This window comes from Ranitomeya variabilis, chromosome 1 (genome assembly GCF_051348905.1).
Source record: "Ranitomeya variabilis isolate aRanVar5 chromosome 1, aRanVar5.hap1, whole genome shotgun sequence".
Taxonomy (NCBI): domain Eukaryota; kingdom Metazoa; phylum Chordata; class Amphibia; order Anura; family Dendrobatidae; genus Ranitomeya; species Ranitomeya variabilis.
Window position 1 is genome coordinate 227251608 of NC_135232.1, and position 18061 is coordinate 227269668.

The 18061-nt window shown below is 43.2% G+C and overlaps 1 protein-coding gene across 4 annotated transcripts in view; it reads right to left on the minus strand.

The window, feature by feature from the left end:
* The window catches only part of CDK2AP1 (cyclin dependent kinase 2 associated protein 1), a 31219-nt gene extending 17128 nt beyond the window's left edge, over positions 1-14091 (minus strand). Inside the window, exons 1-2 of one of the 4 annotated variants that reach the window (XM_077293200.1) lie at positions 13896-14091; positions 1479-1579 (exon numbers count right to left, since the gene is read on the minus strand). In XM_077293200.1, the coding sequence (XP_077149315.1) occupies positions 1479-1579; positions 13896-13962 (168 nt within the window). In that variant the 5' untranslated portion in view covers positions 13963-14091. Of the gene's footprint in view, positions 1-1478; positions 1580-8570; positions 8756-13895 lie in introns of those variants that run through there. The other 3 variants (XM_077293198.1, XM_077293199.1, XM_077293201.1) reach the window with 3 other exon arrangements.
* Positions 14092-18061: the final 3970 nt, after the last annotated feature.

Consider the following 18061-nt stretch of genomic DNA (forward strand, 5'->3'; position numbering starts at 1 on the left):
CAGGAAACATTGATAAAACATACAATACATGGGCTCCCTGGATTGCCTTTAGGGAGACAACCGATTTAGATCGTTGGCTTTCTGGTACCTGAAGAACTACACGTTTGCCTGTTTTTGGACTTCTAAGTTAATCCGTGATCCGGATGTTGGAGCGATATGACAGTCATGTTTCCTACTAAGTATACCACATACTCTTTCCACACTCTTTCCTTTTCCTATTCCCTCTCTTTTCCTTCTCTTTACTTTTTTTGTTTGTCCTTTTCTTATCCAGATTTAACTTGTTTTATGATTCTTGATTAACCATAATGGATCGTAAAAAAGTGTTACTAAATATCTTTATTAATCTTTTATTTTTAATACTTCACAGTATTAACATAATCAATAATATCATTTGAAAATATAAACCTGTGAGATTTATGGAGTTATCATAATGTAACACCCAACTAGTTTGTAATTATCATTTGATATTTGCTGACTTACTTAATTGTACTTATTTGTCCTTTGTTTCAATAAACTTGATTTATGCAAAAAAAGGCACAGAAATAAATGGAATAATCACAGAAGATTTGTGATTGAACATTTTGGTGCGGACACCTGCAGATAAAACAGAGCAGGAGAAAAAAAGCAGCGATTTTGGATGTGGGAACATTGTCTTAGTGCTTAGTAATTCAGTAGGCAGATCTTCCCTGTGATTGTGAAACATTGCTGAATTACCGGTACCTGAAATAGAAATCCTTTGGGAGGAAATAGTCAAGAATAGGGAGCGGTTGAAAAATTAGTCAGGAAGGTGGGAAACTGTAGAATGTAACTTTCTATTCCTGATTTACGCTTCACACGTGGGTGCTAAATTGCTTATTGTGAAGGCTTGCTCTATTATGTACAAATACAGTGAGAACCTTGGTCTACACGTAAAGGTCCTGTGAAGCAGATCTCAAGTTCAAGCAAAAAGGAAACTGGATGTCTAATCTATTGTTTTATTACAAAAAAAAGTTATTATCTTGTGACACAACAGAATAAAATGGAATGTGAACTAAACGGGTTGTCTCCTCTAAATAATCCCTTTTTTCTAAGACCGACCCCTGAATATAAATGCCCCACTGCTGTAATCCGGAGGGAGATTGGATGATGAGCTCAGATGGAAACAGAGGTTGATTCAAGGGTTTTTTGTGTTTTTCTAAAGCTGACGACAATACATATTAGCGATATCTTCCAACCCTTCTTAACCACAGCCATGAGATTTGTGTTGGCAGATCCTAACAATTTCACAATTACATGTCTATAGTGACCAGCAGAATTCCCCCAGTTTCTGTCATTGAGGAAAGAGCAATGGGATGTTCTGGATTTAATTTTGTCTGATCCAATAGGTTTGTGTTTTTTTTAAAATCACAATAGATGGTGCCAAAAGTTGAACAATATACCGGTAGTTGAAAAATAGAAATATAAGTATTGTGTCAAATAGTGAATGGTTTCCATTTTACCTGTGTATATCCTAGGGATGGAGGTCCATAATCATTCAGCAGCTGTCTATATTGTGCAGAGGATGCCATGCTAGTAGAAGGCGAATGTGCACTTACAGTTACTGCAAAACAGAGAACATAGTGACATGTGAGCAAACACCTAGCAATCAGAATAAAGCACAATAGGCAAAAAAGAAAATAACTGTTATAAAGCGCATACTAAAAACTGATAAACTATATCTGTTCAAGACCAAAAATTCCTGTAGTCACTGAGGAGTTTAAGGAATTATCCCCTTCACAAAAGAAAGCTCCACAGACAGTGGGGGGTCTGAGATCCTTAGCAGCGCTCCACATGGTCACATGCAGTGATTGCTGCATGCTGATAGATGGGCGTAATCCAGAAATGTCATGAAATTTGTAACAGCTTTCAACTTGATTATTAGAAATCCCATGTACACTTCTAATGGTCATACAGTGGGGAAAGTAAGTATTTGACACACTGACGATTTTGCAAGTGTTCCCACCTACAAAGAATGGAGAGGGCTGCAATTTTTATTGTAGCTACAATTCAACTATGAGAGACAGAAAAAAGGGGGGCATCTCATAATAGGGTTATACTGAGGGTAAGGTTGGTAATCTGACCTTATCAAGGCCTATGACTATAATAGCAATAACAACAACAAAAAATGGCAAGGGAATACGGACAGAATTCGAGCATCTATCTGGACCGGATTTTTCGGCCTTATCTTACCTTAGGGACACAACAGATCTGCTGACCAAATTGGATGGTATGACCATGGATGACAACATGATTCTGGCATTGATAGATGTAGAAGCGCTGTATAGCAGCATCCCCCATACTGCAAGTATCTCTGCTACAAAATACTATCTTAAAACCAGAGTTATACATCTTAGATCACATAATACGTTCATTTTGGAATTGCTTGATTACATCATTAGCCACAATTTAATCATGTTTAAAAAAATTATTACCACAAACTCAGGTGCACTGCAATGGGGAGCCCCTGTGCCACCATGTATGCAAATCTGCTCCTGGGTTGGTGGGAGGACATAATTGTATTCCATGAGGAGGAGGATGTGTGGAGCCCCTGGATCATCTACTGGGGCCAGTATATAGATGATGTCCTAGTTATTTGGTCAGGAGATAAGTCATGTTTTGAAGCCTTTGTAGCCTACCTCAATATTAACAGCGTGGGTTTGGCATTTACCTGTGAGGTACGGGGAGACAGAAATGCATTTTTGGATTTCTTGATATCAAAAGAAAAAGATGGCTCCTTAAGGACGTACAAACAAACAACCTGCTTAGATAGGAGAGCCATCATCCCACAAGTCTAAGGAAAGTGATACCTAAGGGTCAATTCCTTAGACTCAGGCGGAATTGTTCAAATTTCACAGATTTCTTTAAGCAAGGGAACAACCTTAAAAAAAAAGAGATTCTGGAGATGGGGGTACCCTGCTAATATTGTGAGTGCAGTCTATTATCAAGCAATGTCAGTAGACAGGAGTACTCTTATCACCCCGACCTAAACAAGAAAATGAGATTACATGCCTTATTGGAACCCTCGGGACATTCAGATAAAATTATGGGCATTTTGAGAAGGTTGTGTGGTATTTTTAAAGCAGATCCGGATATTGGATGCTGCATCTCATCCCTGCCTTCTGTCACCTTCAGAAGAGGACCAAGAAACTGTAGGAGAAATCAGCACAAATAGGGTCTTATCCAAGAAATACAGTTAGTTTAGCACGCAGATTAAACAGGTCAGCAAGTGAGCATCAGACTGTGATGGGAGGTAGTGGACAATATTGCGCGCTGCCGACAGAATGGAGACGTATATCCCAGTATGGTACAGTAAGGTGGTGGTTTATTTCAAACGGTTTCGAAGTATATAACTTCTTCAGGAAAGACCACATATAGGGTCATTGAGGTCATCCCCCGCTGTGAGTCTAGGGGACTGGGACAAGATAATCTTGCAGCATGAGGCCAGATGGACCTGTCGGTTGGAATCTGTGGGCCCCAGGAGAAATTAATGAACAGTTGAGCTTTGTTAGTTTTATATAATCTCCTCTCTGTGTCTAATTAATTCAGGTTTACTTTATGCAAAGCAGGGCTGTGGAGTCGGTAAGCCACAGTTGCGACTCCGACTCCTGGATTTTATCAGGTTCCGACTCTGACTCCAGCTCCGACTCCTTCATAAATGGCCAATTCGTAACAATAAATTTACTGTTGTAAAATATTAACATTGTGCTTATTCAGTTTCTTACCATCATATAAGTAATCAGACCACTTAGAGCAAAAACTATATTTATTAGAATATAGCAAATAACTTTTATAAACTTTTCTAAACTCTTGTAAGTAAATATGCAATAAACACTGTTATGCAGTTAATAAGAAGAAATCTATAAATTTGTCCTCAGAAAAAGTATTGCCTCTGTCAGATCCTCCTTCATGGATGGCCTCAAATCTGATGTAATTATTTTGAGAGCAGAGAACAACCTCTCTACACTAACTTGGGTTGGTGGCAAAGCAGTAACCACTCGGGCAACATCTCTGACAATGTCAGGATACAGAGGAATCGCTTGTTGCACTGTTATTTTTGATGAACGGTCAAATTTCTCAATTTCTTTTAGTGCACATGAAAAATTCTGCTGAAATGTACTGGCTGTGTTCTTTGATGGGGATGACTCTTCTTCTATGCGGGAACGCTTTGCACGGTCCTTGTGATCCAAATATTTTTCGAAATTAAATTCTTCATCAGTTGATGAGGGTGAAGATGTGGCAGGACGACCAAATTCTTCTTGTTCCTCCTGACTGTTCTGCAACCCTTTCATCCTTACTGCTATTTCAAACAGAGCTTCTTTTCCTTTAGTTAGCTGTTGATCACCTAGAGGAATCCGATGCATTGGGTCTACATAAACAGCTGCCAAAAAAATGTTATTTTGTAATAGTAGCTCCTCTCTCCGTTTCATTGATGTAGCAATGCCACTTGCAATTAACCCTCCTCTTTGGGACAGGCGAAACATCAGGTTCTTCCACTCCTTTAAGAAAATACCTGGAGTTAAGTCCTCTGCTTGTAATTTTTTAGTCACTGTAAATGGGTGCTCTAGCAATTTTTCCAGCTCAGTCACCTGATTCCATTGACTTTCATTTAGCGTCAGTTGAGGGTTAGCCATGTCTACAAGAAAGGTTTTCAGTTCAACCAAGTGCTGAATCATTAAGTAAGTACTGCCCCATCGTGTGGCTTGATCAATAATTGCTCCTTTTCCAGCACGTCTCTTCAAAATTGAGTCAACTTTAGGGGTTCTGGCAACAGTAGCCAATTTTCTCACCTTGCCAATCAGTGCAGCAGCATGTCCTTCTTGCAGACTGTCTCTTATAGCCATCTGTAGCGTATGCACAACACAGCGCATGTGATGAATGAAAAAACGTATTGACACAGTTTCAACAAGATCATCTAAACTATCATGTTGCTGTTCATCTGAAGCAACTTCAGTTTGCTCCTCAGTTACAATACTGTGTTCCTCTATTTCAAACATTTCTGTGTCTGTGGACCCAGAATGTTCTTCTAGCTGCTGGTCACCATCATTACTCTCATTAATTAGCTTAATAGTACTTATCATATTTGAAGCATTGTCAGTTATGACAGAAAGAACTTGCTCTTTTTTAAGTTCATAGTCTTGCAGAACCTTTTCCACCAAGACCTGGAGAACCTCACTGGTGTGATGAGCTTTGGTGTCTTTTACTGCCAATGTCTTGGTAACTATTTCATTTTTGTCACAAACAAATCGGACATTGATGGCAAAATAGTTCACTCTGTGACGTGTGCCGGCATCCATTTTAAGAAACAAAAAAGCCTCCCTTGAGAGTTTTTTTAAGTTCTTCCTTTTGTTTAAAAGCTTCTTAGATTACTCATTTTCTAATACTCTCTATCTCCAGAGAAACACCAAGCTTGCGGGCCATTTCCCCATTCAGACACATAAAAGCTGGTCGTGAAAATAATGAAATAGGCACACTATCCTTTACAACAAGCTCTATGATGTTTTATAAATGTATCTACTGTCATTGTCACAGTAACTTTGTCACTGACAAAATATCTTGCAACTGATGGCTGCAAAGTTCTCTGCTCCTTTGTTTGGCTGGAAGAGCTGGGCACTGGTTCATTGGTTTGGATGCAGTCTTTCTCATCCACTGCTTTCAGTACTTCTGGATGAAAGCGCTGTAAATGTCTCTTTAGATTAGAAGCTCTGGTAGGAGCATTTTTATCTTTGCCTGAATATGCACTGATCTTGGCTTCACAGCATTTGTTTTCGTCTGGATCATTTGTCATACACTGACAGACATAATGTTTTCTATCTTGAGTGATGGTGAAATGTTCAAATACAGCTGATTTAATGTGACGCTTCTTTGACATTCTCAGGTTTTTAATTCTGCATTCACAATCCAAATGACAATTGTTTTTCCTAAAAACAATTGTACAAAATTATTGCCAGGTCGTACAACTGATATAGTGGTCAGTAATACTGTTATTCCTCATGTACTCACAGTTAACTGATGCTAAGTTTGTTGAAAGGATAATACTTCTTACAGTCTTCTCTTCTGAGTAGCAGCTGTGAGATGCTTGGAAGACGCACACCTAGTAAACATCTAGTCTAGAGGAGGAGCTTTACTACTAAGGGTACTGTCACACATTGGCACTTTGATCGCTACGACGGTACGATCCGTGACGTTCCAGCGATATCCATACGATATCGCTGTGTCTGACACGCAGCAGCGATCAGGGATCCTGCTGAGAATCGTACGTCGTAGCAGATCGTTTGGAACTTTCTTTCGTCGCTGGATCTCCCGCTGTCATCGCTGGATCGTTGTGTGTGACAGCGATCCAGCGATGTGTTCGCTTGTAACCAGGGTAAACATCGGGTTACTAAGCGCAGGGCCGCGCTTAGTAACCCGATGTTTACCCTGGTTACCAGCGTAAACGTAAAAAAAACAAACAGTACATGCTTACATTCCGGTGTCTGTCCCCCGGCGTTCTGCTTCTCTGCACTGTGAGCGCCGGCCAGCCGGAAAGCGAGCGCAGCGGTGACGTCACCGCTGTGCTTTCCGGCTGGCACAGACACAGTGGAGAGAAGCAGAACGCCGGGGGACAGACACCGGAATGTAAGTATGTACTGTTTGGTTTTTTTTACGTTTACGCTGGTAACCACGGTAAACATCGGGTTACTAAGCGCGGCCCTGCGCTTAGTAACCCGATGTTTACCCTGGTTACCCGGGGACTTCGGCATCGTTGGTCGCTGGAGAGCTGACTGTGTGACAGCTCCCCAGCGACCACACAACCACTTACCAACGATCACGGCCAGGTCGTATCGCTGGTCGTGATCGTTGGTAAATCGTTTAGTGTGACAGTACCCTAAGAATTTGCAACACATTTTCACTTTCAGTTTCATACATTGTAAGTAGGGGGGTTGGGGCAGCATGAGGTTAACCAAGTGTAAGATTAGATAAGGGCAGTGGAGAACAGTGACACACAAGAAGTAAGAAATATATCTATCTCCAGCAGAACTGCTTATCACTGTTGTTCATAGTTTGATAGAACATATATATTTGAGTAACATTTATAAAATTCATATGAAAGTTCAATTATGAAATATTAATACATTTTTTTTTAAAGCTGGAGTCGGATTCGGTACATTTCTACCGACTCCTACTCCGACCAAAACTAACTCCGACTCCACGACTCCGACTCCACAGCCCTGATGCAAAGTCTCAGCACATAGGTTTCTGTAGCCATGCCATGCTATGCATAGTGACAGATGATTATGTATATTTAAAAAAAAAAAAAATATTTCTTGCTTCATATTGTTGGGGCACGTTTAACCCTTTATATCAACTGTATACCTGGGGCTATATAATTCGTGCCACCCATTCTCCTAAGTAGTACTTCACATAAACACATTGTGTAGAAGGTCCTTCCTGCTTGGGAACGCAGTTCTTGTTCCTTGATGTATATATACAATATAGTGAGTGCTGCGGATGATACTGGCATAATGGAGTGCATTTGCCTTCCAGCAAGGCCGGCATCTTCCAGCCATGTGTGTTTATTTTTAGGTGGAGTGCATGCTGGGACCGACATCTTCCAGTCACGTGACTGTCTTGGTGACCATGTTATATCTGGTCGTGTGCCCGCTGGAGCGCATTTGCGGCCCACCGCCTCAGTAAGAGAATTTTCACTTAAGCAGTGAGTATGAACGGGGGTTGGGCCAGATGCCATTGGACAATGGTGTATCTCACCTGGAAAAGGTGGACCTTAAATTGACCCCTACACTCCTATATATAGAAGATAGCTAACTAATGATCATTTAGTGTGTTACAGACTATGAAGGCTGCTATATTGTTCATAAACCTGTCCACTGATGAACCTCTATAACAAGAGGAGGGATATAACAGGGTCACTGAGGGAGAGCCGATGGTGAGCGAGGCCGCCATATTGCAATCTTGGAATGCCAACCTCCGTGGTAAGGTAGGGTAAGTCATAGGCCTTGATAGGACCAGATTACCAACTTTAGCCTCAGTATAACTGTTTTAGTGGTATTGAATTAAATTGTTGTAAATAGAAGGGTATTTTTAGCTGTGTTAGCACAATTTGGGACCTGTTAATAATTGTTTGCTTTACTTTCTGCTACTATTTGTTGACCCAGACAATACCGAAGGACTGCAGATAAGATTATTCCTGACTGAGGTTCTACTTATTGCCTGAAAATGTGAGGCCAGACATAGGATGTCATCAACAGTACCAACCATCCCACCAATGGAAATCAGTGGAAAACCTCTCCCTTGCTTTCAAAACCAATTATTAATATACACCGGAGCTGTCCTGGCAAATTCCAAAAAAATTGGGGTAGATGGATTGATTTCCCCCATCTAACCAATGGGAAAATCAGAACAATTTTTGAATATGAAAAATGCATTGACGTCTGAAGGTACCCTAAGTAGCGACTGTGCCTGGCATTAGACCTTAAAAGGGTTGTCCACTACTTAGACAACCACTTCTTGATGAAAATGTTTGCCCCCCATAAAATAATAAGGCCAATACTCACCTCCTGTGCCAACACCATTCCCGTGTCGGCATTCGCAGTAGAGGGCATGGGCGGACATACCGCCTGTTCAACCTGTGCAACCGCACAGGGGCCCAGAGCGGGAGGGGGCCCCCGATGGACATACAAAGCAATGAATGTGATGAATGTGAATGACAGCCGGCGGGAATATTATTGCTAACAGGAGAAGCAGGGGGGCCCGCTCTGCTGCACGCATGTGATATGACAGTTAAACGGCCCCCCTCCTCACTGGCTAGCATATATTATGCTGCTGTCCAGCTGGCTGTCACTGCTGCGGTCTGCGGTGAGTTGACAGGTAGCAGACGCTGGACCAGGAAGAGAGGAGGGAGGAGGAGGGCCTCTCAGTCACAGTGAGTCACTGAAACTTGCTCTGCTTGTGACTCTCTGTTGCTGTGCACGTGCAGTAGTTCGTGCACTCTTCCCAGAGCCTCAGTGATCCGCGGGACTGGGTCTTTACATTACACATGAAAATGGGGGGTGAGGGGAGGAATTAATTAATTACTGGTCTAGGTAGGGGAAGGGCCGGCCCCCCTGGAATAAATGTATTAAAATGATCGATCCACTATATAGGGGGTGGATGGGGATAGAGATCTACAGAGCGCCTGGTTACTGATTGACAGCTATCTCCCCATTGCATAACCAGGGGGAGCCAGCTATTGAACAGCATGAGGTTAGCAGTCATGCCCCATAAACAGAGCAGCCTAGAACATGAAGAGCTGCTCTATTGACATGAAGCAGCAGGATCCGTGGCAGGAGCAGTCCTTGACCACTCTAGGCCAGCACAGAACAGATGGATAGTTAGCAACTACCTGCCTATCAGTTCATAGCTTCATAGTCAAATAATAACACAGTCCTGGACAACCCCTTTACGTTTTGTAAAAAAACAACAAATCCTCCTCACTTCAGTATTACCGTATATACTCGAGTATAAGACGAGATTTTCAGCCCAAATTTTTGGGCTGAAAGTGCCCCTCTCGGCTTATACTCGAGTCACGGTCTGTGGCAGGGTTGGCGGGTGCGGGGGAGAGGGCGCTGAGGCATACTTACCTAGTCCCGGCGATCCTGACGCTCCCCTGCCCGTCCCACGGTCTCCGGGTGCCACAGCTCTTCCCCTGTACAGCGGTCACGTGGGACCGCTCATTAGAGAAATGAATATGGACTCCACTCCCATAGGGGCGGAGCCGCCTATTCATTTCTCTAATCAGCGCGGTGCCGGTGACCGCTGACAGAGGAAGAGCTGCGGCACCGGAGACCAGCTGTCCGGGGGAAGGAGCGGGACGCCGGGAGCAGGTAAGTATCGCATATTTACCTGTCCATGATCCACACGCCGCTCCATCTTCCCGGCGTCTCTACGCTCTGACTGTTCAGGTCAGAGGGCGCGATGACGCATATAGTGTGCGCGGCGCCCTCTGCCTGATCAGTCAGTGCGGAGAGACGCCGGGACCGGACGCTGAGGAGCTGCAAGCAAGAGAGGTGAGTATGTGTTTTATTATTTTTATTGCAGCAGCAGCAGCGTTATATATGGCACAGATTTATGTGGAGCATCTATGGGGCCAAACTGAACGCTGCAGAGCATTCCATATGGGGCAGCTTTATAAGGAGCATCTATGGGGCCAAACTGAACGGTGCAGAGCATATAGGGCACAGCTTTATGTGGAGCATCTATGGGGCCAAACTGAACGGTGCAGAGCATATAGGGCACAGCTATATAAGGAGCATCAATGGGGCCAAACTGAACGGTGCAGAGCATATAGGGCACAGCTATATAAGGAGCATCTATGGGGCCAAACTGAACGGTGCAGAGCATATAGGGCACAGCTATATAAGGAGCATCTATGGGGCCAAACTGAACGGTGCAGAGCATATAGGGCACAGCTATATAAGGAGCATCTATGGGGCCAAACTGAACGGTGCAGAGCATATAGGGCACAGATTTATAAGGAGCATCTATGGGGCAATGAACGGTGCAGAGCATATAGGGCACAGCTATATAAGGAGCATCTATGGGGCCAAACTGAACGGTGCAGAGCATATATGGCACAGCTTTATAAGGAGCATCTATGGGGCAATAATGAACAGTGCAGAGCATATATGGTACAGCTTTATATGGAGCATCTATGGGGCAATAATGAATGGTGCAGAGCATTATATATGGCACAGCTTTATATGGAGCATCTATAGGGCCATAATGAACGGTGCAGAGCATTCTATATGGCACAGCTATATATGGATAATATATGGGGCAATAATCAATGGTATGGAGCATTATATATGGCACAGCTTTATATGGAGCATCTATGGGACAATAATGAATGGTATGGAGCATCTATTTTTATTTTTGAAATTCACCGGTAGCTGCTGCATTTTCCACCCTAGGCTTATACTCGAGTCAATAAGTTTTCCCAGTTTTTTGTGGCAAAATTAGGGGGGTCGGCTTATACTCGGTTCGGCTTATACTCGAGTATATACGGTATTTCCTCTAGTTTATAAAGTAATAACAGTCTGTGCTGCTTGATAAGTCATAGGCCACAATAAGCACATCCAGATTTGCCAGATATGACATCAATTGCATGACTTTGTGTTATATTCAGTTGTTAAGTATGGAACTTAAATTTATTATTTAGAGTTGATAGTTGTGTTATAAACTGATAATAAATATTGCAACTTATATGTTTACATAACTTTGTTGCGCTATGGAGGGGGGGGCGGTAAGAATACTTGCACAGGGGCCCTCTGCAGTCTGTGTCCGCCCCTGGTACAGGGGCTCACGTGCGGTTGTTGTGACACATGATGCTGGTGCCCAATCGGCATCGGCGCCACTGTCCTCGCCTTCAAAGAAATCGAACACGAAGAGGAAGTCTGGGCAGCAGCTGATCTCTGACGTCCTCTGCTTGCTCAGGGGAGGGGAATATAAGCTTTATTATTTTATGGGCACCAAGCGGGGGGTATGAGAATAAGTTGTCCAAGTAGTGGACAATTTCTTTACGTAAATGGGACCAAGTTGCAATATAAGCTGTTAAAAAAAAAGGAACTGTAACTGTGGGGAAGAAGCTTCTTGGTGGGGGTGCGGAGAGTGGAAACCTCAACAATACCTAAAGATAGGCCATCAACTTGAAAAATTGATAAACCCTTTAAACGTTACAAGAATAAAAGCTTTTACCAAATATTCTTCAAAAGCAGCACATTTTTTTAAAGCACTTAAAGGTTGACATGCTTGGTCAAAACTGTACATTATATAAACTTGAACTTTGTGGACATGACCTTACACACATATGCAAAAATTCAATGAGAATGGAGAGAGCTGAAGGTTTATTTTTCCATGTTATGTTTAAGCTGTAGAGTGATCTAATTCATCAGGAAGTGCTCCTGCCCTATACATTGTGTGCGCCTACTGTGCTCTAATGGCCACACATACGCCAAAAAGTGTACTTCTGGTATATACTGTACTTGGCCATGGGCGGGCCTAACATTGGTGCATCCTGTGCTGCCACACAGGGGCCACTTCTAGCTCCAAACAGGTGGAATTATGCATTATAATGAGCTACTGGACTGCAAAGGGTCCGTATATGGTTCTTACACAGGGGCCCTTCTTCTGTCTGTATCCACTCACGTGTTGCCATTATATGTCTGTATAAGATTTTTCAACTGTATTCTATAGTATCACCCTTCAATACAAGGCACAAAAATAAGTGTTATTTCCATTGGGAGATTATGGCAGATGGATGATGCTGCAACTACGGCCCTGTTCAAACAATGCATCAAATCTAGACCCCAAATTGGAGCTGTACAGGGACAAAAATAGATACCGAATGGTTTCTGTGGGACCCCCTTCTTTCTGTGTGACCCCCTTCTTTCTGTGTGACCCCCTTCTTTCTTTTTTTCTGTGATTGGGGAGGCTGTCTGCACAAACAGTAATAGATTCTCTGAAAGTTACTAATAGTCTATATTACGGCCTGTATATAGCGATTACCGGAGTAAAGAGTAACTAACATTTCAGGATGTTTTTTCTCATTTTGCCGACACTTTGCCTGCCTACTGTTGGTCCTGATCCCGAAACCCCCACTGGTCATTCAATAGACCCCTGACTGGCGCGCGGCTCAGCAGAGGAAAGCACAAGTCCTGCCTAGAAAACACCCAGAGACAAGTGTGCCATCATCACCGCAATCGTCCTGACCTGCAGACTCACAACGCCAGGTCATTTTTACCTAAACAATCAACGCCGTAATAAGTCTACGTTCACATTAACGTACGGCGCCGCAGCGTCGCCGCATGCGTCATGCGCCCCTATATGTAACATGGGGGCGCATGGACATGCGTTGTGCTGCGTTGTGCGACGCATGCGTTTTGTTGGGCGCAGAGAACGCAGCAAGTTGCATTTTTTTTGCGTCCAACTTTCGGCGAAAAAGGACGCATGTGTCGCAAAACGCAGCGTTTTAGCGTGCGTTTTGTTGCGTTTTTGTTTGCGTTGTGCGTTGCATCGCCGACGCAGCGGCGCACAACGCAAATGTGAACGTAGCCTAACTCAATCTAAAATATGACGGAAATATTGTTTTTTTTATTTTTCACAGTTTCACCCCATTATACAGTAAAGTGAATTGTATCGTTTGAAATGACCGCTTGTTCCGCAAAAAAATAATAAAAATAATAAGTTATGGTTCTTTGAAGAAAGGTATGAAAAAAAACTTGAAATTGTAAAAAAAAAATAATTAAATTTAAAAAAAAAATGCCAGGTCCTTAAAAGGCAAAGCTTTCCTGATGCCTTGTGATAAAAATCCACATAGAAGAGAAATGATGTGAGGTGTCCAGAGCCGGAAAGGATGAGGCTGCAGGTAGTGAGCACAGTGTGGGGGGCAGGTAGTGAGCACAGTGTGGGGGGCAGGACTGGCTCCTCTGCTCCCCCCTCCCTGGCGTGGGCTGCAATACCGAGAGCGGCCAGCAGAGGGCTCAGCGGCGCTCGCTTGGTTCAGATCAATCAGCAGCCCTGGGGAGCCGATCATGGAGACGCTGGAACGGACTTGATCAAAGGGCTCCTGCTGATCCGTGTATGCCGCGCCTGTCACCGGGGCCACGGACTGGCCGCCTGCCTCCCCCGGAGCCGCCCCGGGACTCCCGCGCTCTCCGGCCTGTCCTCCAGCCGGCGAGGAAGCACGCCAGTGGCAGGATGTGACCTTATTCCACCGGCCAGCACATCAACTCCAGGCTGGGGCTCTCCCCAGGTATCTCCATCCACCTCCCTCCTCCGCCGCCGCCCGGGCCCGAGCCCCTGGCTCCCCCTGACTAACTTGCCCGGTGTGCACGGTCACTTACCCGGAGCCCCGTGGTTGCCGTGGAGCTGCGCGTTCAGGTTGGGCTTGTAAGACATTCCCAGAGACATGAGTGCGGAGAGCCGAGAAATCTCCACCACAACAAATACAATGTCCTGAAATCCTGCGAAGCGTCTCCTGTCTGTCTCCCTCAGACACTTTTTGTTGTTTACAGCGGCGGCACCGGCAAATATGGCGTCACTCGCACTGACACCCACAATGCAATGAAGCCTCCAGACACCGTGTCCCCGCACAGACCCCCAGTCCCCGCACCCTGGGGGGCTCCAGCCCAAAACGCAACACAGAGCTGTGGCTTTTAGCGTGCTTTTTGTGTTTTTTTTTCTTTTCTCTCCAGACATTTTCCCCTTGCAAAGGCTAATAATGCTGCCAGCTTCTTCTTCACCAGCCATGCCCCCTGATTGTGCCCAAACTTACACATCCTGTCACCAGGGCATTTGCAGTTTTTTTTTTTTTATTTTTTTTTTTTTGTTTGTTTCTTTGTTTTCAACTTTTCACAACTTTTTTTTTTTCCTCACTTCAAAATTTTTCTCTCATGACATTACGTAAGAACGTTCGGAAAAAAAACAAAAAACTTAGGTTGTTTTTTTTCTACTTTAAATCTCACAATTGTTTTTTTTTTATGTTTCCATTTTTATTATTTACTAGGCCTTGTTTATTCAGTTTGAAAAAATATTTTTAGTTGTTTGACATAAAAAGTGTTTGTTTACAAATATTGGTAAATATTTAGATTTTAGTTCTTTTGTGTCTTTTTTTTTTTTATTATTATTATTTGTGGATGGAACATCCCCGTTGCTAATATTTTATTGTGGTTTGCGGACAGAATCAGAACAGAAAGTATCAAATTATTTCTTAGTCGTAGATGGATTTATAAATTGTATTGTTATTTTTTTATTTTAATATATATTTTTGTTAATTTAGTTTTTCTGTAATTTTTTTTCCCTGCAAGTGTAATAAAGATGGTAACCGTTCTGTGTGCCCTGGAAGACCCCACGTCTGTCCGTGTCTCTGGGGATCGTCGGATCTAATCGTTGCATGAGAATTGCTGAATCTCCGATGTGTAAATCTTTATTTCCCGTGATCTCATGTCATTCATTGTGGTGAAATTGCACATTATTGCGAGGCAGTAAAATGCCTGCTCCTTTATGCTGGAGGTGCTTTGTATACAGTGTGAACTAGGTTTATGTCTCGGATGAATGATTTTGTCAGTATTAACAGCCATTTTGTGACGTATGGGCTCAGAGCAGCTAATGTGACTGCAAGAGAATAAAAGAGAGCAGAAGATGGATGTCAGCAAAGAGCAATCACTGCATAATCTTCTCTTTATGTAACCTGGATGGCGGGGCATTCACATGCATCACGTTCAGCTGCTCGCCTGACTTCTATAGCAGCAAATAGGTCAATGCTAATCACAGAATTTCTTTCACATGTTCACCCATGTTAGATCAGGAAGTGGATATTGATATTTACATGTATAAATCTATGTATAACTGTAAACAAAAAAAATCATTGTTTTCAGTGTTACATTATCTGAGCAGTTCTACCAGCATTACAGTATAACAAGTAATATTTCACTTTGTAAAATTTTGTGCAAATGTTTGTCCATCAGTATATTTTAAGATATTCAGATCTTTATTGATTTTAGACTGCTGGCCGTGTAAATGCTTAATGAGGACCATTGAGATTCAAGATACTTTTTTTTTTTTTTCTTTAAGTTGTCCTACCTTGGACATTTATAGCATATCCATAATAGTTTAGGCCACATTTGGACGTTCATGAGTTACATACGGTACATATTCTGTGATTTTACACTTATAGGCTTATGTGCCCACGTTGCGGATTTGTATGCGGATTTTTCTGCATCGTTTTTGCAAAATCCGCGGAATTCCTGCAGTTTTTGTGCGGATTTCACCTGCGGTTTTACACCTGCAGATTCCTATTGAGGAGCAGGTGTAAAACGCTGCGGAATCCGCACAAAGAATTGACATGCTGCGGAAAATACAATGCAGCGTTTCCACGCGGTATTTTCTGCACCATGTGCACAGCGGATTTGGTTTTCCTTAGGTTTACATGGTACTGTACACCGCATGGAAAACAGCTGCGAATCTGCAGCGGCCAATTTGTATTTTATTTTTATTAAAAATTTAAATATAATAAAATTTAAAACAAAAGCTGATGCATTTCTGGCACTTTAGTGCCCTAAGACTAAGGGCACTGACGTACCAGAAACGCGTCAGGTTTTGTTCTAAAAAAAAAATTGTTTTGATTTTCAATAAAATTTTGATTTTACTACCTGGATGGTTGTGCTGGACTCCACCTCTTCTCATCCACTGCTTCCATAGATCTGCAATGTGTAAAATTAGGTTTGTTAGAATCTCATCTACTTAGCTGGTATTGCACTTCTCTACAGATGTTCTGAACACAAACCTCTACCAAATACAGCGTCATGTCACATTTACACATCCCGTTGTCACAGACTGAGGCATATGTCAAATTTGGGTCGGGAGACCTGCGGCATGCCTATACTCTGACCATGACCCACGGATGTGTGACTGTGTCACTAAGGCCAGTTTCACACTGCGTTCTGGCAGTCCGTTAGACGGACTGCGTTACACCGCGGCATAATGTGTAAGTCAGTCCGTTAACACTGCCAATATCCCCTATTTTGGGCGCATCGCTAGCGCATGCCCATAATGGGCGTGCGCTAGCGATGTGCCGTCATTGAGTAACGGACCCTGGGACGTGGGCTGCAGCGTTTCCGGGTCCGTCACCGCTAGCACAGATAGAGCGAATTTCAGCACTTGCGTTAACGCAGCCCGTTTAACGCATGTGTTGAACGGGCTACTTTAACGCAGTGTGAACCTAGCTTATGCTGCTGATACACCACCCGATAGGTGTCTGGTCATTTTGTCAATAGGCAATCTTTCTGACCACCCGCCCCACCCTTCGTACACGTGCATGCTCGAATTGGACAATTGTGTATATCTTTTCTAAAGTGGGAGGGAGGTAAACCAATGCCAGTTTCCTCTGGTAGTGACTTACCTCCCATGAAAATAGAAGGATCAGTCGTTGAACTTCAACATGTTAGGGTATGTTTCCACCTTCAGGATGGCCGGCGGTTTGGACGGAGCGGCAAACCCGCTCTGCCCTAAGCCCCACCCCCTTCTGTGACGCGATTATGCCGGATGTGTTCATTGCACACATCCGACATCATCGCACCCCACACATAGGGCCCTGTGATATACCTTGCGGCGGCGCAGCGTCGCTTCAAGGTACACGGACATGCTGCGATCTTAAGACGCGCAGCATGTCCGGAATCGCAGGGCCGCCGGATGCGTGTTACCACGCATAGTGGAGACGGGATTTGATAAAATCCCCTCCCCTCCACTATTCTGTAACATCTGGATGCTGCGTGTCCTGCACGTGGACACATACCCTTAAAGTCTTTCCCATTATTATTTTCTGTTTGGTTAGTCAGGAAGTCTCTGTACACACAAATAGCCAGTCCCAGTTAATTTGCCATGTTCTGATGACTTTGCTCTAATGTGAATAGGCGGTTTTGATGCAGATTTTATGTGGATTTTCAGCAGTTTTTGCCACTGCGGAATTTTAACATGGAGGGGTGCAGAAACGCTGCAGATCCGCACAAAAGAAGTGACATGCACTACTTTGAAATCCGCAGCAATTCCGCACTGATTTTTTTACACAGCTTTTTTTCCCATAGAATAACATTATACTGTACATCACAGTGTGGATCTGCAGCGTTTCTGCGCGGAAAAATCCGCTGCGGATCCGCATCAAATCCGCATCGTGTGGACATAGCCTGATAGCCTCACAAACCGGTACCATCGAGCCTATAATGTTATACATTTGTATGGAATTGCACTATATGTATGTGTGTGTGTGTGTGTGTGTGTGTGTGTGTGTGTATATATATATGTATGTATATATGTATATACAAAGCAAAAGTTTGGACACACCTTCTCCTTTAAAGATTTTTCTGTATTTTCATGACTATGAAAATTGTACATTCACACTGAAGGCATCAAAACTATGAATTAACACGTGGAATTATATACTTAACAAAAAAGTGTGAAACAACTGAAAATATGTCTTATATTCTAGGTTCTTCAAAGAAGCCACCTTTTCCTT